The sequence below is a fragment of the Melopsittacus undulatus genome, chromosome 8 (genome assembly GCF_012275295.1).
Source record: "Melopsittacus undulatus isolate bMelUnd1 chromosome 8, bMelUnd1.mat.Z, whole genome shotgun sequence".
NCBI lineage: Eukaryota > Metazoa > Chordata > Aves > Psittaciformes > Psittaculidae > Melopsittacus > Melopsittacus undulatus.
The window spans coordinates 13953202-13979264 of NC_047534.1; the positions used below are offsets into that span (position 1 = coordinate 13953202).

General features: G+C 41.2%; 2 protein-coding genes across 3 annotated transcripts in view; one reads left to right on the forward strand and one right to left on the reverse strand.

Moving 5' to 3' along the window:
- CARHSP1 (calcium regulated heat stable protein 1) overlaps positions 1–2171 on the reverse strand; it is a 55982-nt gene extending 53811 nt beyond the window's left edge. The window contains exons 1-2 of the mRNA XM_031050432.2: positions 2104–2171; positions 1550–1636 (exon numbers count right to left, since the gene is read on the reverse strand). The gene's annotated coding sequence lies outside the window, so the exon portion shown is untranslated. The remainder of the gene's footprint in view (positions 1–1549; positions 1637–2103) is intronic.
- Positions 2108–25088, forward strand: LITAFD (LITAF domain containing). Of its 2 annotated transcripts, XM_005150774.2 has the most exons (5): positions 2109–2259; positions 10334–10452; positions 22597–22662; positions 23810–23969; positions 24395–25088. In XM_005150774.2, exons 2-5 carry the CDS (start codon positions 10347–10349, stop codon positions 24501–24503), a joined length of 441 nt encoding a protein of 146 aa, XP_005150831.1. In that variant the 5' UTR covers positions 2109–2259; positions 10334–10346; the 3' UTR covers positions 24504–25088. The 2 variants fall into 2 exon arrangements, with proteins under 2 accessions (XP_033921105.1, XP_005150831.1); XM_034065214.1 differs by lacking the exons at positions 23810–23969; positions 24395–25088 and adding an exon at positions 22985–23803 and having other exon boundaries at positions 2108–2259.
- The last annotated feature ends 975 nt before the right edge of the window (positions 25089–26063 follow it).

Here is a 26063-nt window from a genome sequence, read left to right on the forward strand (position 1 = left end):
TTAAATATTTAAGCACTTAAGCCACCCTACACCACAGTAAGAATTTCTTGTGCATGAGTGTTTCTGGATTCACTCATGTTTTCATTATCTTCTTCTGCTTTTCGAGGAAGAAAAAATAAAGACAGCTCTCCCCAAAGAAATGGGCCCTGTCTCCCACAGATTTACCTCCTACTTAACTGTAGCATCTCCAATTGCAATGTTACAGTTGCTGAAAAGCAAGGAGTGAAAGGATTCAGTGATAATGGCTAACATCTTCACAACATATAGGAATATACATAATTATTAATGTTTTTATATATCAGCATTCCTTTCACTTATTCTGTATTTCAGCCTCTTCTATACCCTATAACTACCTGTTGCATTTATGCATTATAGCTATACCTCTTGGCTTTTAACCTCATCAAATATCTTCAAATCCTATCATACTTAGACATACACATGGCAGCAATGATCTTTCTCCCTTATCAGAAATGACCAGTGAACCCTGAGAAACAAAACCTTTACTGAGAAAATGTCAAAATAATATATCTCCCCAAAGCATTTCAGTTTCAATAAAGAAGCATTTTAACCTCTCTATTAAAATTAAGTTGCATAGTACTATTATGATCAGTCTATTTCCCCCTTTATACAGACAGAACACAGAGGAGTGACTAACTTGCCCAACATCTGTGAAAATCTGTGACAGAGCAAGTGTCTGAAAAGCAAAAATCAGACCAGCCATGGTTGCTCTCAGCCATCCTTTCATATTTTTCATTTAGCCTGGAGGTGTGGCTCTTGTCAGGGAAGTTCACAACTATTCTGATGGTGGTCAAAGGTAAATCATAGCATGTGTATAGTGTACGAAGTGCTGAGTCTCCATTCTTTCTGGTGAGGCAAATTTGAGGAAGGACTCTGTACCTGGTCCTTCAAGTCTGAGTGAGAGGCAGGTGATGTGCTTTCACCATTATGGATGTTAACAATCCATTAACAACAATTTCTTTTTCAAAGAGTTACTAAGTTATGGTAACAAAAGCAGCATGAAAACTTGGCATGCTCAACTGTTCACTCTCTTCTTCCTTTACCCATTGGCAGTTCCTCAGCCATACCTTACTATTTTGCTAATTACTGTGCAATCCTAACCTCTCCAGGTCAGGGGCTTCCTGCACTGCTATGGCCCTTTCTTGAGTAAGACTTTGTTTGCTCAAGAGCCAAGCAAAGAGCATGGTTTGAACAGGCAAAACACAATGCATCATTCTCTGTCCCTGTCTGGTACACTGTAGATGGGCTCCTTTTGCAGAGAACAGTCTTTCCACCAAACAGTTTTGCAGTGGGTTTGGATGAAGCAAGAATGATCCTTAATGTGAAGTTCATGTGGCCACTGTTATACTTGGAGATGCCAAATCTGTGGCATCTAGGGGAGTTGTTTCAATTTTTGTCTTTGTTTCTCACCAGCCATGAGCAATAAACTCAATCAGTTTTCCTCAGGTTGAGTTTGTTTTGCCTGTGATGGTCACTGGTAAGTGATCTCCCTGTCTTTATCTCAACCAAAGAACACTTCCATTATTTTTACCTGCCTTCCTGTTGAGGAGGAGAGTCAGTGCATGTGGGTGGAAGTCTTGCAGTTGGCCAAGGTCAACCCAACACAGCGACAAAGCACCTATTTAACAAATAGTTCAGTTCAGCCACAAACCTAGTTACCAAAAAGATCTCAGTGATAATGTCAAGGATTACCACCCTGCACAGGTATCTTTGCTAACCTAAGCACAAACACCTAATCAGTCAGAAAGTTAAAGTGATGACTGACTTCAGTAATACAATATCAGAGCCTCATATACACCTGTACCTGCGGCTTTTCAACATTCTCCATGACCGTTTGTATAGAGGCACTATGGGTTAGGACATATACTGTTCTCCCATTGTCCTCAAGTTATTCCTATGCTTCTTCTAATTGTTTTTGCCTAGCTTTCAGGTTAGCACAAAGTCAAACTTCTGGGTTATTATTAAAAAAACCCAAACCAACAAACTCATGCAAGCCTGTCACACAACATTCCTTTTGCTGCAGAGCAGGTGTGAGCAGTAGGCTGGGACTGTGGGCAAACTGGGGTAATTATAGACTGTACCAACCTGACTTGCATCTTCAAATGGATACGCTGCTGAGGCATGACGGCAGGTCATGTGTGCTGCTTCCCTTCCTAGACACAAACACATTGAAAAGGCATGGATGAAGTGATCAACTCCTGAAGCGGTTTTGCTCCCAAGATTTGCCAGAGCTACCTAAAGGTAAGAGCTTTCAAGTGACTTGTGATCAATACTATGTTTGCTCCTTAGGGAGTAAAGGAAGGGAAGTGGCAAGGATTAAACGAGACAGTGAGCTCAAGGAGCATGACAGCTGTCACTCTCTGCTGTAAATATTAATTCTTTATGATTGAATTGAAATCTGCAAGATCTCTCCCATGTTCCTAAAATCTGAAGGCAAAGATTTTTCTCAGAATATTTTAACTTTTTCCTAGAACAGATCAAAGATGTAAAAGAGGAAAACAGGCTTTCTGATAAGGTTAAGATGAGAAGAGTAAGTAAGAATGGAAAGTCAAACTAATCCTCAATAGGAATGGGTTTAGCTTACGCGTAAGAGCCGGGCACATACCTGCTTTCTTCAAATGAATGTTTATTCATAATAACTATGCAAAAGTTGCTAAACCAGGTCCAGATGCTATATGACATGTTACTTGAGCTGTTTGGTCAGTTTTCAATTGAAGAACAAGTTATGGACATTATTTTTACATGGGTATAAATGAAATGCTGGCTACCCCATGATTCAATACTGTTGCTAAAGGAATGTTAATCCATAAAAGAATTAAATGGCAAATATCAAATTTTAAGGTAATGATGAACTGCTGGAAACAATTACGTAAGGTTTCCCTCAATTCCAACAGCTAGAAGAGAATGTGAAAGACAAAATCATGTCAATAGAGGACAACTCAGTATTTCCTGTCTTCTGTTGTTTGCTCAAATTTTAAGACAAGGCATAACCAAATGTAGACCATAACACTGTAGAATGATTACAGTGTTTCCCCAATACAGGGTTTCCGTATACAACAGAGCTAAGCAAAACCAAGACTAATTAATTTGCTCATCATCACTGTCGCAGAACAGGAACGGAGCCCATCTTTCCCACACACACACTCCAGTTAATACAAACCACTGGACAATACTTCCTTTTAGTGGGGAGGTTAGGACTCTATTTTTGTAATGGCAATTAGGGAGGGACAAATTCTAATGCAGTCTCAGGGCCCAGGCATGCTCATCCTTCAGAATAAAGGCCCTTTAAATCTGAATAAAGTTGTTCATCTGAGGGAAGCAAGCGATTATACCTCACAGAGTAAATGAAGGAACAGTATTTAAGAGATACATCTGGTTTGCATCAAAGGTGATGGATCTTATTCAGTGATTTAATTTATAACCTTGACAGAAACATAGGAGTGGTTAATAAAATGTATGAATGAAGAAATAAATCATGGAAGCAGAAAATCTATTACACAGAATAAGAAAACCTAGAGAAATGTCGTGAAAGAATTCATGTGTGTTATAATGCTACAAAGGAGTGCAGTTAGAAAATTGTACTAGAAATTTCAGCTACAAGCTGGGAGTTCATTAGCACAAAATGACATTGGAGGAGTAAGACCTATTGCTGGTCAATAATAGTATAAATACAAACTATCAGCCTGATTTGGCTTTGGAAAAAAAAAAAGTGCTACTGGATTGTTCTAAAACCAGCATTTCCATTAAATATGACATTCATACCATTATATAGGCTGAGGACAGAGCTCACTGGCTGCTCATAGTTAATGATGAATTCACTGTACAGAAACAAGAAAGACTCAAAAGCTTGCTTAGCCCTGTGAAGGAATGGCTGCAGAGAGCCAGGAATGTTCTCTGAGCTGTCTTAAGGGGAGACGGTTTTTCTATAGACATGTGATGCTGGCACAGTAACAAACAGGGATAAACTGTCATCAGTGATTTTAGGCTAGGTTGTTTCTGAAAGTTCACAGTATTTTGAACAGCTTTAAGGTGACAGCAATAGGAGCAGTAAATGTACTGAATTATAGACCAGAGCTTCCTTCATGGAGGAATAACCTAACATAAACATATGCTCTGGGCCAGGCCTAGAAATTCCAGAGAGTCCTTCCCTATCCAGCAAGGACTGCGAGTCCACATAGACAGGGCCAGGCTGCTGATCTGCATGCACAAGTGCTGCAGTTGCTTGCACAAGCCCCGTAACCAATCAACCACCCCTCTGGGCACACATCACAGCAAACAAAACCAAACCAGAACAAACCCCCAAACCTTCCAAATCTTTTTGCCTCTGTGTTACCATTTACAATACCACAGAGAAGGTTTTCTCCAAAATGGAAGAAGCAAAAAGCTATTTCTTTCTCAGTAGAGCTCAGTTCACCAACATTTCACTGCTCACTATATGCTTCCTCCTGATTTTATGAACAATGGTTATGTTCATTTTAGTCTAAACTTCCATTTAAGCCATAAGGACTTGGATTACACGTAAATATCTCCCTTTCCACACAAGGGAAGGAGAAGCCATATCTACACAGTGACTTTCTAGGTTCTACTCAGGCTCCCTAGCTCAATAACAAAAGCATCCTGATGACTTCAACAGATGAACCACCAACTTGTTCCACTGACCACTTTAAGCAGTGACCTTGTATGACAGCTAGTGAGTCAATGCAGTTAACAGACAAGCCAAAGGAACCAGGTGAAGAGTTTGCAAAGAGAAATACAGTTCATACTCAGCTGAATCTCCCATAGCTACATCCTCTCCATTTGAGAAAAGAAGCTGGTAGCCTGATACAGGCTTAAAAGCCATAATAATGATAGAATTTAAAATTAAATCTGGGAGTAAAGAACAAGGAATTGACAGAGCATCCTTCATCTCATTTAAAAGGCTGTCTACTTCAGACATCCTGAATACCTTTTAATGTCCAATTTTTACTTTGCTGCCAGCAGTAATCTCTTTTAGCTTCTATTTTAAGAATAAGAATAAACAAATACCTGAATGCTGCTCCCCCAAATCTTTGTTTAGCTGTGTTAGAGCTGGAAATCTTCCTTCCTGAACATCTGAAAAGCCTCAGCACACTGTGATTGTTACGATAAACAATCAACTCAGAGCTAAGGGGAAAAGATCTCTCCACTGAAGAATTCAGTGTTTTGTTGTTAGCTGAAAACTAGAATTAACTGCTTCAATAAAGTAAAACACAGGCACTCAATATTGTTCAAGTCGTAGCTGCAATGGCATGCCAGCAATGGCATTTTGTGGTCACTCTTTGAAATAGCAGAAACTTAAATTGTCTCAGAAATGCAGCTGGAAGGGCTAAATACCCAAGAAAGCATTAAACTAGTAATGACAGGAGAACAAGAACACATTAGAGCAAACTGAAAGCCTTTGGACTAGTACCCTGCAAGCTAACAGATCACTGGTGAAAACATCTATACCTACACATGAGGTATAGATGAAATCTATATCCATGATATCTGAAGATCACTCACTATAATATTTTAACATTAATCTTACAAAACACAGAAATTTTGAGTGCATAATTCTATCTTCTTCAAATCCATGAATCACTTAATGCTTCCTCCCAAATTCTATATTCCCTTTCTTCCATCTCTGAATCTGCTCTTACTGAATGGCAAATCTCACACTAATATCAGCTGGAATGCAGATTAAACACTTATAAAGTGTCTGCTTCTTGTCCTGCCTAAGATTCTGGATGGTATCCTGGTACATGATGTGATAGCCAAATAGTAAAACCACCTGCCAGGTGACATGATACTGATCAGTCCTTACAGCCAGCTGTAGTACAGGCAGGGCCCAGAAACAGCCCTTTGCAGCTTTAGTCCCTCTCTCACACATCCAAGTTGTCCCTACATTTTCTCCTCCAATCCCAGAAGTGTGAGGTACTTTGTGCAGTTACATCCAGGTCTGGGTCCTGGGAGCAGCTCCACTGCTGGACAGTTGAAACTGGAATAGAGATAGGCCAGTGCCAAGTACCTTAGAAAACTGTTCTGAAATGAAAATGAAACTTCATTTGGAGTCTGCAGTATGAGACCAACAATTAACCTTGCTAAAACAAACCCCAATTAAATAAGAAATTAATATTATTATTAATACTAATAGTAGTCACAATAGATTAGTAAACCTTTATCAGCTTTCACAGAAGTACTACATCATTCCCTCAAGAGAACAGAATTCCAGGGAAATGTTACCTAGACTGATACACATGCACCTGCCAAAACCCATCTGCCTCCTCTCCTTCTCAGACTGTAATTTCTGCACCTAAATGGAGAAGGATTAGTAAGTACTGCAGTGAACTTCAGTTTTCAAATGAAATCATACATACTTCATTGGCACATTTGTAAGACTAAAACAAAGATGCATCAGCACTCAAATAATGAGATTTCTGAGATGACTGTGAAATAGCTCCCAGTCTGTGTTTTGCTGAGCTATACCTAGGTCAAACCAGGCACGAATTGCATGGGATTCTTGAGGCTCATGAATGCTTCAATTTCAAATACCACAATGTCACCTTTGAAGAAGTGTTTGTGAGAAAAGCGTATTTCCAACAACTTTAAATCAAACTGAAAAAAGTATTTCTGAAAGGTGACAAATTATTTGCATTGATGGCACCTTCTCCCTACCCACCCCTGCAAACATGCAGCACCTGAAAAACCTTTCCAAAGAATACCACAGAGGGGAGGGAAGCCATGCTTCTTCTTTTCAATTATTTGAACCACACAGGGGAGGCCCAATGACAACTCTGTCAGGACTCCTGATAAGACTGTCCTCTGTGTGCCTCAGTTTCCCCCTTTACCAAGCAAAAATGACAGTACCTGTGCCTCTTTGCAGGCACACATCAGACTATGCTCATGTGTGGTATTATGTAGCCATCAGGGACATTGGGAGTGAAGGTGCAGAGGCTCGGGTGAGAGTTGGGCCCTGCCGTGAAATTTGACAGTTCAGCAGCTTTCTTTGGCTGCATGACACCGCTCTTCACACCAGAACACAAGTGCCTGGGGCAAATCCAGAGGAATATGATGGAAACTGCTGTTGCCCATCCTCCCCTAGGATGTCCTTACTGAAACACAATGGTTTTGTAGTTTCCAACTCCCCTTCCCTGAACTGGCTCTTTGAATATGCCTCTGGGTGTGATTTTCTTTCTTTTTTTTTTTTTTTTTAATAGTAATTTCCACAGGACTCAAGTGAGCTTTATTTTCCAGTGCAAACCCATTATACTCATATGTAGAGGAGACTGAAACTTCAGAGGAGAGAAGGCACAGACTTGTTTTGGTGCCCTTGGGACTTCATATTCCTGCCTGCAAATCAAGCAGCTTGCAGTTGTTTGAGTCAATTTTGAGTGCTTCAGATAAACAAAGCTCCCACTTCTAAAGTGCTTAAGGGTCTGCTGTGTCCTTGCAGAGAGCTCCCTTTGCTCAGTGTGACTGCAGCGGAGGCAATTTACATGACCTCCCTAGCTATTAAGTATTGGCCTTTTAGATATTACTGGTTTCTGGAGTGGAGTTTATAGGACATTTTCCTGCTCTTCAGGAACTGCTGACCAATATTTCTCCTTACATCTTTTTCCTACAGGACTACTAACACTGTATGTTCTTGCCCATACCCATCAGATATACCCAGCAGACGATCATAAATGAGATGAAAGTCTCTAGCTCTAATCCATGGCAATAACATTTACAGGCTTGGGGGCACAGCCCCAGAGAGCTCTTGGGTACCACAGACATTGTTGCAAGCAAGAACTGAGAGTAACCACTTATATGACAAATGAAAGGATCTACCTTGTTGCATAAAACATCCTACAGAATGCCTTTCATGGACCTCTGGACTTGCAGCATTCAGGCCCAGAGGGTATCAAACACCCTGGTACTTTCTGCCAGGTACACTGAAGATGCTTTGCAGAAGCTGAGGCCCAGCTGCCCATCCAGTTCTCACAGCTCATCTGCTCTGAGGCAGGCCCTCTATCACAATACACAGAGCTACTGACAGCACTATTAGAAACACACATCAAGACACTGTAAGTGAGCAAATTCAGGGCACCAACTTTATCAACAGCTTATGGTCCACAGCTTCTGTGCTTGACAGCTCAGTAGATCAAGCACAAACCTGGCATCCAGTGGACTCCCACACTACTCCTGGCTCTGCTACTGATTCACTTCTGTATCTCTTGTCCTACGCATTTAACTGGTAATATTATACTAATACCTCACTGGGTGGAGCAAAGATTACTCAGTGTTTGCTTGCATTCACCTGTTAATATGCAACACTCTCACTATGTTAACCATTGTTATTCCCTCTTACATTGTGCCTTACAACAGGCCTTTTGCCTGGGCCTATAGTCACTGGATGAAATCCAAAAGCCCTTTCCTCTTTTTCCTGCTTCACAGTGAATGAGATGAATTCAGCAGAAATGTCACCTGAATCAACACCACCCAGTATTTAGTGTATGGTGTTTAAGTACCAAGATAACAGTAAGCCAAAAACTTAAGAGACTCCCTATAATTTTGCCCACTGATCCCTGTCCCAGGTAAACAACCCTTGGTCAACACTGGCTAATGCAATATTGTCTATCAGCACACTCCTGAACCCACAGTTACTATTGACACACTGTCTTCTCTGTAATCATTACTCTCCCCTGGCTCAAATAGCTTCATCTTACTCAAGTTCTCTTTATTCTCAGTATTTCTTTTTTGTTCTCAGTGGGATCCTCATGAAGCTTCAGCAATGGCCTATTAATACCTCTGCCATTCCCAATCACTTATTTTAGATTTCTTATAACAAGTATACCCATCCCTCCTCTTCAGTCCAGATATTAGCAACTTTCTAATGCATCTTTGGCTTTAACATGGCCAATGCTGCATTTCTGATTTTTTTCTTGCCACCATTCTACCCATTCCCTTTAGTATTAATTCTGCTACCATTTTCCAATATCACTTTCAATTCATACAGATTTGTGAAAATGGCATCACTTCTTCCCTAGTGGTATTTTCAAATTCCTCCTTTTCTTCCTCCCTAAAAGGACTGATGCTTTATCTCAGCATTACTAACTCCCCCCTCTTTCAGGCTCCCCCACCCATATTCCCCTCCAGTGCTTCTTGAAAACAGATCTGTTAAGACCATCTTGTCTTGTTCAGCAATTTCTATCCTACACCAGTTTGATCTCATATTCAGCCAGCTTGCACCGATTTGCCAAAGGTTACATTTCTTAGACTCTATTTGCTTATCAAAGTGTCTTTTAACAATAGAACCCCTCACTTTTACATCACCACTGAGCAAGTGAGATGGGCACAGTCCTGATCTGAACCAGGGAAGGTGTTTGCACAGCAACACAGGACATTTAGCTGGAATGCAAGGAGTTAAATGGAGTTACCTGAGCAGCCACTAAACTGGCATCAGGCTCATTTAGAAGCTTCTCACAAAGATCTTTCCTCCTTTTTTTCTCACAAAATTGCCATTCCTTGCTGACCTGTGCAAAAAGGCTGTAACTTTCTTCTGCAAAGGACTCCTACAGTTAACATTAGTAGGAAACCAACAGGCTAATACTGGTTTAAGGGACAGCTAGAAATAATTAACACCATTCCACTTGCAGTAATGCAGATATATCTGTGTCCTCTTCCTCCCACTCTCCTTTATTGTGAGGAGCAGTTCCTGCTAACACCTGCAAAACACACATACTTTGTGGCCTGATCCTGTTCAGAGCCTCAGGCAGTGCAGTCATATTTAATAATGATCTTGCACAACAAAAGCCTGTCACATTAATGATGAGACAATAGTTTCACAGTACAAAACTGGTCATGATAATGACGATGATAAGGTTGCACAACAACTCAAGGAAAGACAGATCCAGATTGCCACTGGTTGCATTGTTGCTGGCTCTGACTTAATGACACACAAAAGTTTTTCAAATGTGCTCTACCCTTCCTCGATTGTTTTGACAACCCATAGAAAAAAATCAGGTTAACTTTTCTCCAAAGGTAACACATCCAGTCACGAGTTTACACACTTTGACTAGTGTGTTTTCCTGGAGGTACATTTTTAGCTTTACAGCACAAAGAAATACGTAAAAATGTATTTTCTCTTCTCCCTTCCCATCTCCCTTATCATGAAGTGCAACAGGAACTGACTGCACTTCAGTCTATAAAAAAGCCAGAATATGAGAACTGGTTTTCCTCTAAGTAAAATCTGAGTATGAGAACTAAGAATTACAGAAGCAAGCATTACAGGGCACTGGAAGTCACAGTGGATTTTAGTTTGCACTGGTTTTGGCAGGTGAACTGCAGAGATGCCCAGCGAGAAGGCACGTGCAGAAATTCCTATGATTATGTATGAACCGCGTCCTGAGCCCTATGCACAAGAACCCTCTGCACCAGAGTACTGCAGCCAAGAAGGTAAGCAGGCTTCACTGGGAGGGCTTTGGAAAGCGCACCCTCTTCATGGTTGTGTGCAAACATTGATAGTGTACCTGAGCAATTCTAAAGGGCCCAGCTTAGCCAGAACATGATGAGTTTAGAAAGTACCTATGTCAGAATATAAAACCAGGGTTGGGGTAGGCAAGCTGATAGGATCTCCTGACAGAAACATCGCTTACAATGGCAAAAGAACATTTTTGTTGGTTTAGTTAATAATTTTTGAAACAACGTATGCTTTACTGGAAAAAGAATTGCAGTTGTAACTCTACAATAATTTCATATCTCTTAACAAGCAAATGTTCAGCCAGTAAACTGTACATGGATAGGCTAAGTCTTGCTTGAATTGTAATCTAGTTTTCCAGAGGATTGGTCTTTTCCCAAATGCTCCTGCTGCCCAGAGCTGCCTTCCCTACATGAGTCAGTTCTGCAGCCAGGTTCTATAGGGATGAACAACCCCTCCCCACTATTGTACCATGGGGAAAACATGACTGAGTGCTGGTAATTCAGACCAATGACTGCAAATGTGGACAGCTGCTGCTCTGCTGGGCTGGCTTTTCCCTCTGAAACTAGGCATTGCTCTCACACCTACATAATTACCTCACAACATCTATTTGTCTTGTGCCTGTTCAAGCCCACACTTATTAAGACTGAGATATCAGTGATTTTACCTTTGTTACTTTCCTGCTAGTGAGGAAACTGCCATTCACCAGACAGGACTGGAACAGAAAACCTGAATGGGAGGTCAGAAGGTGACTGATAAGGCTAGATGTGTCAGAGCATTTTATTCTAATGAGTTCTCTCAGTAAGTATTTTTGCCTTCAAAGACCTCTCTGGTCTCTTTCGAAAGTCAGAAGAGCTTGCAAGAGGCTGAGGAGAAAAAGTCACTTGTGAACTGCTCCACTAAGGGATGGGCACTCAACACCTTAAGACTGAGCTGCAGTGTCTTGTCCTTGCAGATCCTTCGCAAAAACACATCAAGTGTTGTCTCAATATTCCTCTTCTAAATCAGAAGGAAATCCTTTACTTTTTAATTTCTTTACAAACTTGTTTTTCCACATTCCCCCCCTCAAAAAACAAAACAAAACAAAACCAACAAAAACAAAAATAAACAAAAAACCCTCAGTGTTATAAAGATTCACCGCAAACCGGGTTTTGTCCCAATCGTTTTTATTTACAATTGATTAGAAATTTAAAAGAGACAATAAGTAAAACAGCGCTGGGTGCGCAGGGGAGCCTCCGCTCCACCAGCAACGCACACCCGGGATCTTTGGAGTACAGTCTCTTATACTTCTCAGATTCGGGTTTTAGCCAATCTTGTTGTCTTCTTTACCCGAATGTCGACGTGGCCCTTTTCCTTTGTTCTTTTCTTGTTTGCTGGGGTCTTTTCCGGTGAGGACGTTCCTGAATTTACTTAGTAATGTATTGACAGAAAAAATGCTTACAAGCTTAACATTTTGTTCTATATCTTATATGGTTATTTGCCTAGTGCCCAAGTTTGCAGTATCCTGTATCAAAATGTATCTCTTGATTATTTAACCCCCTTAGGCCAGTCAAACCGTTAATACGGAAGCCCTCTTTGAAACACAAAGCAATTGATTAGGAGAGATTATCCCCTTTTGTTTCTCCTTATTGACAGGAGTACTTATGATAATCACGGCCACAAAAGGAGGCCTGGTTTCACACCAAGTGCGAAGGCGACAAGAACGCCCAAGTCCCTGACACGAAATGTATCTCTTGGTTATCTAACCTCCTTGGGCCAGTCAAATAGTTAAACGGAAGCCCCCTTTTAAACACAAAGCAATTGATTAGGGGAGATTATCCCCTTTGTTTCTCCTTATTGACAGGAGCACTTATGATAATCACGGTCACAAAGGAGGGCTGGTTTCACACCAAGTGCAAAGGCGACCAGGACGCCTAAATTCCTGACACGAATCATCCCTGTATATTTTACAATTCCCCCATTTGTCTTTTTGCAACATATTGATTTGTGTCTTACTTTCTAATTTAATGACTGCTTTTTGTGCCGCGGATAATGACGGCGTTGTTTTTGTATTCAAGATCATTAGTGAATGAGTTTTTCCATTGGCTGCCTTTTCAGGATCAAGTGGCATAGCTGAAATTTGCATTCCTTGTACGACTGAATAGATTAATTTTATAAAACATGGTATCATACAAGGTAAAAATAAAAATCCTATCAATGAACAAGCAATTATAAAGCCTATCTTTTTCCACCAAGCGCTGTTTAATAGATTATTCCACCAATTGTCGCCTAATATTGAGTCCCATCTTTGTACCGGTACATGGGCAATTCTTTTTATTTCTCCAGCTATTTGAGTTACAGCTTGTCCATTATCGTCTATCTCTAGACAGCATTCTGAGGTATTAAATTTGCCACAAACTCCCCCTTCTTCAGCCAATAGATAGTCCAAAGCTAGTCGGTTTTGATATACACCAGCCCTCGTTTGGGATAATTGTTTTGCAATCAATTCTAATGCTTTGGCGGTTTGATTCGTAATTACTTCCACTACGGCTTGTAGTCGAATAATGCGGTTTAACATATAGATAGGAGTTCGATAACCCCAACTCCCATCTTGAGCCCAAGTTGCTGGATTATAATATTCTATTATTCTTTGAGGCGGCCATTCTTCCTCTTTCCATTTTTGATCCCCCCCAATTTGTATTGATCTCTTTGTTCGCTTGAGGGTTTCATATAATGGCCTTCCTAACTGGTTTTCTTTTTGTTTTGGTAGTAGGAAAAAGGCTGGTTGTATTATACCAATGGTACAAACTCCTTTCCATGTTTTTGGTAACTTATTATAAGCCTTTTTCCCACATATCCAGAATAAGCCATCGGGAGCTTTCCAATCACCCTGTCGTTCTGGCTTTCTCCAGAATGATTCTAAATCAGTTATTTCTTGGAATGGGTTCGCTATAGTCCCATCAGTTGTTTCTTTCCAGCATATTGTTTCATTCTCCTTACATTGTCGAGACCAATACCCTTTGGGTGGTTCGGGCCACCAAATATTTTGGTGTGTGGAGTTGGTGATTATCATCATCTTACAGGGGGTATGTCCTACAAAATGGGTAAAATTTTTTCCTCCTCTTGATATGCATATTTGGCCTAGAACTTGGTTAGTTAATACCCACCCTTCAGGTCTCTGTTCCTTAGATTTATGTGTGTTATTCCATAAAAGCATCTGTTGAGGACTCACTCCCTCCCCTCTCCAGGGCCATTGTTCCGTCATCTGGGATCCTCCACAGATCCAACAATTTGACACATTTAATTCATTTACTATTCTCTGCATCAGATCTATGTATAGGTTTCTTCCTGGGGCAGGGAGTCCCTCCTTCCCAATTTTATTCTTAATTTTCTCATATAATTCACTAGGAGGTATTTTTTTGGACACAGAATTTTTAGATTGTTTTAGGTTTTTTGTAGTGTTCTTTACTAATTCCTCTTTATATATATCTTGTACTCCACCGCCATCGGAGTATCCCCACATTCCCTCTCGAGTAAAACATATATATTGTTCTCCATAGGGACAGCTACCAATTCCAGTTTGTGCTCTTCCAGTTCGTGCTCCTAGATTGGTTGCTACCCATAGGTTTTTATTGTCAAATTTGCAAGTCTCTAAAAATTGTCGTTGATAGCATCCAGCATTAATATGAGTATGATATGCAAATGACCGAGTTGTTGTATGACCAACTCTAACGTTTTGATAACATTTCCAGCACGAGTCGGCAATTCCGGATTGAGGAATGGTTAGAAAGATTATTATTAAACCCCACATGTTTCTTACTCCTCTGCCTCCTTCGCCTACCAGGTTGCTTCTGGCAGCGAGGTATTTGATCTTCTCGGCAGCAGGGGTATTCTTCAGGGGTCTTTAATGTGTATTGCCGGCTTTTTCTTGTGCCGTCCCTTACAGTTTTGGCTTTTAATTGTCGAGTGGTCACTACAAGACTCGGTTTGATTTGTCGTATAAAGATCTATTTTACTAATTCATTCACTCCTTATTCTAAATAGTTTTTCCTCCTTTTTATCATTAAAATTTTTCTTTGTCAGTACATACTAGGTATGGTTTGTGGTGGAGAATGTGTGCTGTAATGAGGATAATATCACCAACTCCTTAAACAATATAGAACATAATAGTGACAGAGTTTTGTTTTAGCAAAATGGTTACAGTTTCTTTTTAGTATGTTTTGTTAAATGTCTGTCTCTCGCGTGAGCTTCAATTTCAGCTCACCAGGTATCGACGCAACCTTCCAGTGGTCTGATTTCACTGCTGGAAGAGGTCCTTTCACTCGGGATGCATGCGTCCATCCTCTTTCAGCCGTTCGAATCGCAGTTTCTGTAGTTAAAAGAACAAGAAAAGGTCCTTCCCAACGAGGAGTTAGGCTACTTTCTTTCCAGCTTTTTATTAATACTTTGTCACCAGGTCGAATATTATGTATTGCAAATTCTAACGGGGTACTTTGTGCTAGCATTCCCTTCGCCCTAAGTTCCTGTATATTTCTATTGAGAGTTATTATATAATGTTGGATACTTGCATCTTCTAATTTGGGGTGCCCTATAGGTAGTCCTTGGGTATAGGGCATTCCGTATAACATTTCAAAAGGCGAGATACCTGTAACTGAGTTTGGCATGGTCCTAATGTTTAGCAGAGCCAGAGGAAGACATTTGATCCATGACATCTTAGTTTCAATCATTAGTTTTGATAGTTGATGTTTCAGTGTTTGATTCATTCTTTCTACCCTCCCAGAACTTTGGGGATGCCATGGGGTGTGATAATCCCACTGAATCCCCAAAGCTGCTATAATGCTTTTAAGAATTTTCGAAGTAAAATGAGATCCTTGATCTGAATCTATTATTTCTATCATACCATATCGAGGAATAATATTTTCAAGTAATTGTTTTGCTACCACCTGAGCCGTAGCTCTGGTGGTGGGTATGGCTTCAACCCAATGTGTTAATTGATCTATTATTACTAAGAGATATTTATATCGTCCGGTTTTTGGTAGTTCGGTGAAGTCAACCTGTATCCTTTCAAACGGTCGGTGGGCCAAAGGTCTTCCCCCTTTTGGAGCTTGTCGCATTTGCTTTTTATTAACCTTCTGACAGGTTAGGCAACTCTGTGTTTCTTGCTTAGCTATTTCAAAAATTCCTATACACCCATAAAATTTTAAGAATTGATCAGTGAGTGCTCTTGTTCCCCAATGAGTCTGTTGATGTAATCTATGTAATATTCTCCTTGCATATCCTTTAGGTAACATTTCTCTCCCATCTGGTAACACCCATTTACTATCTTCTAATTTTGCTCCCAATTTTTCATATTCTCTTATCTCATTCTGAGAATATGCTTTCGATTCATTTATCTGATTTTCCTCTTCTTCTATATTCTTAGCAGTTAAGGTTAGTAGAGCTGCTCGTTTAGCTTCCTCGTCTGCTAAATTATTTCCTCTAGTCCTGAATTGTAATCCTTTTTGATGTCCCCTAACATAAGTTATAGCAATTGCTTCAGGTCCTCTTATGGCCTGCAATATTTGTTTTATTAACTCTTCATGTACTAACCCTTTTCCCTGGGTATTTATCAACCCTCTCTCTTCCCATATTTTTCCAAAGGTGTGTACTATTCCAAAAGCATATTTTGAATCGGTAAATATAGTCCCCCTTTTATTTTTTAGCCTCTTTAATGCCCTCAGTAAGGCATATAATTCGCATGCTTGTGCTGACCAACTTGCACTCAATGGACCGGACTCTATTACTTCCCACGTTCTTCCATCTACAATTGCATAACCTGATTTTCTTTTCCCATCGACCACCCGTGAGGATCCATCCACAAACAACTTTTCTCCTTCTTGCAATTCTTCCTCCTCTAGGTCAGGTCTAATTTTTGTCTGTAACTCGACCATATCAACACAGTTGTGGCCGAGCCCCAAATCTTCCTCCCATTCCCCAAATAAGAATTGGGCAGGATTCTGAGCTGTAGAAACTTTTAATTCCAATTCAGGGGAAGAGAGTAAAATAGCCTCATATTTCAGTAATCTATTATCTGTTAGCCATTTATCCGCCTTTTGTTGGAGGATTCCTCGGATGTCATGGGGAGTATAAACAATTAAGGATCCTCCAAAGGTCACTTTCCTGGCTTCCTCAACTAATAAGGCTACTGCTGCTACTGCCTGTATACACGAAGGCCAGCTCCTGCTTACAGGGTCTAGCAATTTTGAAAGATATCCTACTGGCTTTTTGCTCCCAGCCCAATCCTGGGTAAGAACCCCATATGCAACATGAGTGCTTGTGTTCACAAATAATTGAAAAGGTTTAGTTAAATCTGGGAGAGTTAACACGGGAGCCTTCATTAAGGCATCTTTTAGGTATTGGAATTGTTCTTCATCTCTTGGGGACCATTTTATTACATTTAATGTGAGTTTTTCATAAAGAAACTTTACCTTGTCACTATACTCTTCTATCCATTGTCTACAGTAGCCTAATAATCCTAATAATTGTCGAATTTCTCTTTTTGTTTTAGGGGCAGGCAAAGCTATAATTCCTGCTATTCGGTCTGGGTCTAACCTTTTTTTTCCTTTACTAATCCAATGCCCCAAATACTTTACTTCAGGTTCTGTAAATTGTAATTTCGACTTTGAAACTTTTAATCCTGTTTCTCCGAGGAAATTTAATAATTTTATTGTATTTTCCCGGACCTCTTCTTCCAGTTTTCCAGTTATTAATAAATCATCTACATATTGTAACAGCTTTACACTTCCCTCAGGTTTGAAAGACATCAATAAATTTTCTAAGGCTTGTCCAAATAGATTTGGTGATTCAGTGAAGCCCTGAGGTAATACTGTCCATCTCAGTTGTTGCTTCCGACCTGTTTCTGGGTCTTCCCATTCAAATGCAAAAAAATCTCTGCTTTCTTCGGCCAATGGACAAGCCCAGAAGGCATCTTTTAAATCAACTACACTATACCAAGCATGTTCTGGTGACACTTGGTTTAGTAAGGTGTACGGATTTGCCACCACAGGAAATCGGGTTATAGTTCTTCGATTTACTGCCCTCAAATCTTGGACTAACCTATAACTCCCATCTTGTTTCCTTACAGGGAGAATTGGAGTATTGTGTGGGGACATGCAGGGTTCTAACGTCCCCTTTTGTATTAATTCTTCAATTATTGGTTTTAAACCTTTTCTCCCTTCTAAAGAAATTGGATATTGTCTGACTCTAATTGGTTCTTTTGGATTAGTTATTTTCACTTCTAAAGATTTGATATTTAGTTTTCCTACTTCCCCTTTATTATGCCAAACTTTCGAATTTATCCGTGCCTCATCCTTCTCTGTCAATTGATATAAATTTATCATTATCATCCCTTCCTTTACTTCCAAATTGATATCTAGTTTTATGATTAAGTCTCTACCTAACAAGTTATGTTCCGCTTCTTCTACTATCAAAAAGTCATTTAAACACATTTTCCTTTCAGATTCAACTTCTACATCTTTAATAATGGGTACTCTGAAAGGTTCTCCTTTTGCTCCTATTACTATAGTAGATTCTTTGCTTACTTGGCATCCTAAAGGGACATATCGGACAGTGGATCTCTGTGCTCCAGTGTCAACTAAGAATGTTATTTCTTCTCCCTGGGGACCAATTTTTAACTTTATCAAGGGCTCAGATGATGTTCTTGTCCCCAGGATATATAGCCCCTGACACCCCTATTCTTCTTCTCTAAACATTTTTTCGTCTCGTATCCGTTTTTTACAGTTCCTCTTACGGTGTCCCTTTTTACCACAGTAATAACACTCCGGTATTTCCCCAGAAACAGTTTTAATGTTTTCCCTTTGATCTGCCCGTTTTCTTTCTTGATATCTAAAGCTTGGAGTCTCAGGTACCTGTCTAGGCTGTTCTCGTTTTTGAGTCTCTCGTATCGCTGCAACAAATATCTTTGCCTTTGCTTTCTGTTTTTCTTCATCCCTGCGTACATAGATTTTTTGGGCCTCTCTTAGCAGTTCTTGGAGCCCACGGTCTTGCCAATCATCCAACTTCTCTAACTTCCTTCTAATGTCCCCCCAAGATCGAGCCACAAATTGAGTTTTTAACAAGGCTTCCCCTACTGGAGAAGCCGGATCTACACCAGAATATAATTGAAATGATTTTTTTAACCTTTCTAACCAATCGGTAGGAGATTCATCTTTCTCCTGATGTTCACTAAAGGCTTTATTAATATTTTGTCCTCTTGGAACTGCATCTCTAATTCCTTGTATAATCATTTCTCTTAAATCCATCATATTTTGTCGGTCATGGCCATTTTGATTATTCCAATTAGGGTTTTGATTTGGCCATTTTTGTTCTCCGGGAGGACCCTGCTGGTGCTGTCTTTCCCAATTTCGCATTCCAGCTTGTCTGATCATGGATCTCTCCTCTGCAGTAAATAATATTCCCAATATCGACTGCATTTCTTCCCAGGTATAGGTGTTAGGACCTAGGAATTGGTCTAGTCGCTCAGAAACCCCTAAAGGATCGTCTAGTAATCTGCCCATTTCTTTCTTAAAGGATCTTACGTCATTTGTATTCAAGGGCACCGCTACGAATCCAATACCTCCTATATTTCCCCCCATTGGAACTTCGCGGAGGGGTGCCAACGTTATTGTTTCCTCCGCTTTGTCTAATTTCTCATTTTTCTGTGTCCTCATTTTACTTCTAGTATGGGCAGAAGGAGGGGAAGGAGGGGGAGCCGACGGGACGGAGTTAGGTGTTAATGGGGGGTAAGTATCCCCTTGTTCCTCTTCCGAATCCTGTCCCAGATACGGGGGTGGTAAATTATCTAGTGGCTCCCAAGATGGTCTGTTTGATTTCTCCCTTTTGTTTTTTTTTTCTTTTAGAGGGAACAACGAAACTTTCGCTGATGATCCCTTCCATAGAGCTGCATACTCACTTTCCTCCTGACTAAACGGTGCTTTCCTATTCACATATAAATTTAAAGCTTGACATATCCAATCATCAAAAGACCCAAATATCGGCCAATACAAATTATCGGGTCGAATTCTTTCTTTTGTCCATACTTCCATACAGTAATGGACCATTTTTTCCTTACTTTTTCCTTCCCGGGACGGCCGAATGTCCCAGTATTTTATCATTAACCCCAGGGGACTGTCCGGTGGTATATCTGGTAGGTTGTTCCCTGTTTTATTCTTACGATCTCTCCTTGGATCCTTTCCTGGGTTATAATTACGACTCTTATTCTGACCCATTGTCTTATTCCGGGGACCTCTGCCTGGGCACCCCGGGACTGGGACCTCTGCCTGGGTCCCAGGGACGGGGGCCTCTGCCTGGGCACCCCGGGACTGGGACCTCTACCTGGGCCCCAGGGACTGGGACCTCTGCCTGGGACCCAGGGACGGGGGCCTCTGCCTGGGCACCCCGGGACTGGGACCTCTGCCTGGGCCCCAGGGACGGGGGCCTCTGCCTGGGCACCCCGGGACTGGGACCTCTACCTGGGCCCCAGGGACTGGGACCTCTGCCTGGGACCCAGGGACGGGGGCCTCTGCCTGGGCACCCCGGGACTGGGACCTCTGCCTGGGCCCCAGGGACGGGGGCCTCTGCCTGGGCACCCCGGGACTGGGACCTCTACCTGGGCCCCAGGGACTGGGACCTCTGCCTGGGCCCCAGGGACGGGGACCTCTGCCTGGGCCCCCAGGAATGGGACCTCTGCCTGGGCCCCTTTCCTTGGGTCAGAGTTGCAACCACTACTCTGACCCGTTTGCCGGGTGTATTCTCTTTCACTCAATTACTATCGCTTCCCTCCTTCAGCGGCCAAGTCCCTCGCGGGAGTTTGGAAACGCGCCTAGAAGAGGTCCACACTCACTTCATGAATCCTGATAACCCAACCTGTATTCTTACAGATTCAGGGTATCTGGTTCATGTCTCACCACACACTCCATCTCTACCATTGGGTTTCCGTACTGGAGCCTTGGTCCGAGAAAACCACGCAACGCAACTGTAGTTACGTTCCACACAGACACACACACACCGGCTTTTCCTCCCGACCGAACTATACTTACTGTCCGCTGTTTTCGTCCGGGTCTTCGTGCACAAGAATTACAGGAGGTTGTACTGCAGTTTTCAAGGAGCTCAATTCTTTTACTTATTGTCTCTCTCTTTTCGTTGATCTCGTGGAACCGCTCAGGACCAGAACCCCCGAGCCACAAAATGTGGGGCGCCTCCTCGTAAGGGCTATAGTCCCCAGCAGCCACACAGAGATCACGTCGGGGTCACCAATTTTGTTATAAAGATTCACCGCAAACCGGGTTTTGTCCCAATCGTTTTTATTTACAATTGATTAGAAATTTAAAAGAGACAATAAGTAAAACAGCGCTGGGTGCGCAGGGGAGCCTCCGCTCCACCAGCAACGCACACCCGGGATCTTTGGAGTACAGTCTCTTATACTTCTCAGATTCGGGTTTTAGCCAATCTTGTTGTCTTCTTTACCCGAATGTCGACGTGGCCCTTTTCCTTTGTTCTTTTCTTGTTTGCTGGGGTCTTTTCCGGTGAGGACGTTCCTGAATTTACTTAGTAATGTATTGACAGAAAAAATGCTTACAAGCTTAACATTTTGTTCTATATCTTATATGGTTATTTGCCTAGTGCCCAAGTTTGCAGTATCCTGTATCAAAATGTATCTCTTGATTATTTAACCCCCTTAGGCCAGTCAAACCGTTAATACGGAAGCCCTCTTTGAAACACAAAGCAATTGATTAGGAGAGATTATCCCCTTTTGTTTCTCCTTATTGACAGGAGTACTTATGATAATCACGGCCACAAAAGGAGGCCTGGTTTCACACCAAGTGCGAAGGCGACAAGAACGCCCAAGTCCCTGACACGAAATGTATCTCTTGGTTATCTAACCTCCTTGGGCCAGTCAAATAGTTAAACGGAAGCCCCCTTTTAAACACAAAGCAATTGATTAGGGGAGATTATCCCCTTTGTTTCTCCTTATTGACAGGAGCACTTATGATAATCACGGTCACAAAGGAGGGCTGGTTTCACACCAAGTGCAAAGGCGACCAGGACGCCTAAATTCCTGACACGAATCATCCCTGTATATTTTACATCAGCAAACCAACAAACAACCTGGCAACTATAAACACCCAATCATTAAAACCAAATGCTGTTGCAAATCTCTACCATTCAAGAAAACATTGCTACCATTTTTTCAACTTTGCCACTATATTTTGTCTCACTTTGGAAAAATCAATTTTTTTTTTATCTCATTTTGTATCCCTGTGGGCTTATTCCCTGTTTGAACTCACACTGTTTCTGCAAGGCTCAATTGTGCAGGCTGGACTGCCACGTCAACACTGCTCTGCCTGGGGGTGAAAGCTTCTCTGATGCTGTGCAGGCTTGATCAAACAAGACTTCTCACAGGGACTGTCCTCCTGCTGCAGACCACAACTATGCCAGCTGGCTGTAAAGTTTTATACATTAATTTATTTTTAATGTATTCACGAATGTGTATTTTACACATTCATTTATTTCACACTCAGCTGATTACACTCCTAATCTGTGAGATCAGAACTAAAGAACTAGAGCAACACGAGGTGTCTTAGTCACCAGCTTCCTTTCTCCTTTCTCCACAACAAAAGCAAAAAGATCTTTTAACTTTTTTTTTTCTAGAACAAATGGTATGATGAAATTAATTGGAAGCTGCAGGCAGATAAAATTCAAGCAAAAAAAAAAAGGCTCTAAATACTAACAGAATTTCAGTGTATCACTGGAACTAGTTGGAGGTACAGTGGATATTTTATCAATGGAATCCTTAAATTAAAACCAAGTATCATTCCAATATTATGCTGGAACAGATACATTTACTGCCTTTGTGTTGAAAAAAACAATTTGATTACTCAGTTTATGTTATATTGGAAATGAGGCCAGCTTGCCACTGTGGGCTCTTTTGCCTTTAAAATTCCATGATTCAACTCAGCATTTTTGCCCTGTACTTCATTGAGCTACATCAGGCCCCCCGTGCAAGCCACCTTCCAGCGCAGCTTCTTAGCAGACTCTGAATGGGGCTTTCAGGAAGCATTAAGCTGTATGCATTTTTATGGTTTTCCCTGTTTTTCTTTGCACAGGGGGTTATGAGTATCCTGCTCCCCCACCTTACTCCTATCGGGAAACAGCCACCATTGAGCAACCAGGTAAGTGCCAGGGGGCTGTGTTTCTGATAATTTTCAAGGTTCTACATGCTAACAAAAGTGAAATATTTTTAGTTTTAAAATCAACACAGAAGATGGGAGTTTTCTGCCCCCTCCCCCCCCCCCCCCCAATCTAAGAGGCTAGAAAATTTCCCTAGAGATGTTGGAAGATAAACAAAGATGAGAGATTTGGACTTGGTTTTCCAGCATTAGATAATCTACAGAAGCTCCCAATTTATTTATTTATTTTTTTTTAACCAGCTAGGAACTAGGACTTTCAGAACAAATAATTTTAAGTCCAGTGTATTTGTTGTTCCTGTTCTAGTCACCTTTATGGAAGTGGAGAAGCTCAAAGAAGACACTGAGGAAAGGCTTCAAAGAACAGTCAAATAACATCACTTACAGGAGGAGACACATAACATTGTTAAAAATCACTAAGACCAGAAGGCAATTAAACTCAGATATACTATATCCTCTCTATCTTAACAGACAATACCTTCCCACTCTTAAAGTTTTGCTTCAGGCTATGAATGTACCCTAAATTTGGTTTAGGATGTTTAAAATCATAGTTTTTCACTGAAAACATTTCTGAAAAAATAGTCTTCATGTACCTACAAGAGCCATGCCCTTCCAGAAGTATGACAGTCAGGTCCAGACTGAAAAAACTTGAGGGAAGTTATAGACTTCACTAAGCACAGCACCAGCATATAAGTAATGACATTTGTATGTTAGAATAACTACCCTGATTAATTTCTTGTAACTATTGAAAAGTTAATCCAGAAAGTTCTTCTATAGCCTTCTAACCTCTTCTTTGGGGAGAACATGCTTTTTCATATTATTTTAAGTATCAGAACATAAATTCTCAATGTCAGAGTGGCTAGTGAAGACTGTCTGACAATGGGGGTTATCGCATAAGCAATTCCTTGTGTATGTCCTTATCCAAGTAAATAGTCGCTGTGGGTAGAAGCAACATACTGGGATACACAGAACAAGCAATACTGTGGTTCTTATGAATATACTTGAAATCAGCAATAGGAACACAAGTGCTTCTAGATCAGCCATGTTAAGAACCTACGTTCTCCAATTAAGACTACAACTTGCAAAAGATTGCCTTCTAATTTTGCTCCTTATAATTTCCTCTTGCTCTCAGTTTACATGGTGTCTCAGCCTCCAATCATCGTAGCAGGAATCTTCTCAAGCAAACCAACATCCACAATATGCCCTTCTTGCCGTCAGCACATCACCACACAGGTCACCTACAGACTGGGCAAACTGTCCTACCTTCTGTGCACCAGCTTGTGCATGGTTGGGTAAGCTTTTATGCATGCTTTGAAGATTCTTCATAGCAGAAGGTTAAAAAAGTATTAAAAGTTCTAGCTAGTGCCTGTATAGATGGTTTACCCTTTTCTACTTGGAAACTAGTTATTCTGTCCATTCTAGATACAGTCATCAGGGCTACAGGGGATGCAAACTTGCTAAATGTAACTGACAAAAATTGGTACAACACTGTCTACTGCCCCAGTACAATTTAGGATCAGGCTCAGAATCAGACTAATGCATCAGGTGTTAATGGTGAAGACAATTTTTTTTGGAAGATACTTCAAACATTAGAAGACTTGAGATTTATGCAGTGAAAGTGCAGACTGACTAAGGCAGAAGAAAACCACAGATGTAGCCAAGCAGAAAGCAAAGTCAGTAAATCATTCGTGCATGTCCATCTCCTCTTTGGCTGTAGGTGCTGTTTTGGATGCTGCTTCGTACCTCTCTTTGTGAGGATCTTCAAGGACGCAGACCACTACTGCCCATGCTGCCATTTTCATATTTATAGATACAAGAGACTATAGAAACAAAGTTTATACAACCAGATGGCATCAAGTCTGTTTCCTAATTGCATAAGATTCTACACATAAAACTACTGGTATGAAATATATAAGAGTAGGCTTAGGTTCTGCAACACCCTTGCTGGTGAATCTGTCTGAAGTTTACCATCACATAGTTGGACTTACTTTAAAACAAAAAGGCTTGAAGACTATTTTAGTGTCATTTGTATTTATGCTCTATTTGATTCATTGTCCTGAGCTGTGAAGTGATCAGCTCATGACTACTTACTTAAGTGCTACTACTGCTGCTCTCAAATCTCAAACCCAGCTGGAACACAGACTCTTCTGGACTTTTCAATCCATCACTAACCAAGACGTTTGGAAATGCATGTTTTAGGGAAGCACTTACCTTCTATGCACTGGAACTGACTGGCTGGAATTTCACCTCTCTCTGCTCTTCTTCATAGTACTACCCCTGCAGAGCTGTGGGTGGTACACTGTAGCTGATTATTTATTAACAAAACACTAAGTTATGAAACTGTCTTTACTGTATTACATACAAGGTAAGAAAATAAACTTGTTATGGTTAGCAATACTGGCAAAACATCATCTCCTGTCTGCATTGCTTCCATGACCCACTGCATCCAGAGCAGAGACACTGGTCAGCCTGGGACACCCCATTTACAAACCAAAAACCAACAGGCAAACAGAAAAATCAGCAAGCACAGCTTGGGGAAAAGCCACCAGTACCACAACACAAGGCCTTCTTCATTTTACCTCTTTGCCTCACCACTGCAGTGCACCACCTCCTAAACAAGGGCTTACTGGGCTTTACACTTTGCAGAGCTTTCACGGTTCTCATCCAAACATACTTGTAAAACATTTGCAAATCTCTGCAGTTACATGCCCAGAAGGTGCCAAGAACCTGCTCAACACTGACAGGACCAGCTGCTGTTTATTGCTGGCTGGAAAAGTCAACAGAATAATGTAAGAAACCCTTGATTTCAACGTTTTATCACAAGCGTTTTCCTGTTAGTACCGTAATTTCAGTGGCAAGCGGGTGGGTGTCTGGCAGCATTCAGGCTGATTCCGACATTGTCTGACTATTGATACAAGGAGGCACAAAATCACGAAACGTAATCGGTTCTAAGTAATGATAAGTTTGATGGCTTTGTAATGGAAAATAACCGTGATGCCTGAAGGTAGTTGACTTAGTTTCAGGTCCTCAGAACCTTAGTACAAAAGGTGTGAGAAGAGCAGAATGGAAGAACAGGACCTGGGGGGGGGGGGGCATTATCTGGGACTAGCTGATGGCCAGGATGGGAGCACTTAAACTAACTGATAAGTAGGACAGGTTGATTGCTATGTCTGCAATGTTAATTAAGCTGGGAAAAGTAAACGACCCTTAAAGACCACCATCACATTTTTGTATGAATGCGGGAAACTTTCTGGAAATGATGTAATATACCCGGTGACCATATAGGGATGGCCTGTAGAGCAATACAGGGACACACGTTAGGAGGAGCTATCCCCCGTGTCTCCCGGCGCCGCAATAAAGAATACCTTCTTGTCAGCTTGAAACTC

What these genes read in the sequence shown, in the direction of transcription:
- LITAFD (XM_005150774.2), top strand. Translation starts at nt 10,347, where the DNA reads ATGCCCAGCGAGAAGGCACGTGCAGAAATTCCTATGATTATGTATGAA. An exon ending in AGAGTACTGCAGCCAAGAAG is followed by an intron (nt 10,453 to 22,596) that starts GTAAGCAGGCTT and finishes TTCTTTGCACAG; the next exon opens with GGGGTTATGAGTATCCTGCT. An exon ending in ACCAGCTTGTGCATGGTTGG is followed by an intron (nt 23,970 to 24,394) that starts GTAAGCTTTTAT and finishes CTTTGGCTGTAG; the next exon opens with GTGCTGTTTTGGATGCTGCT.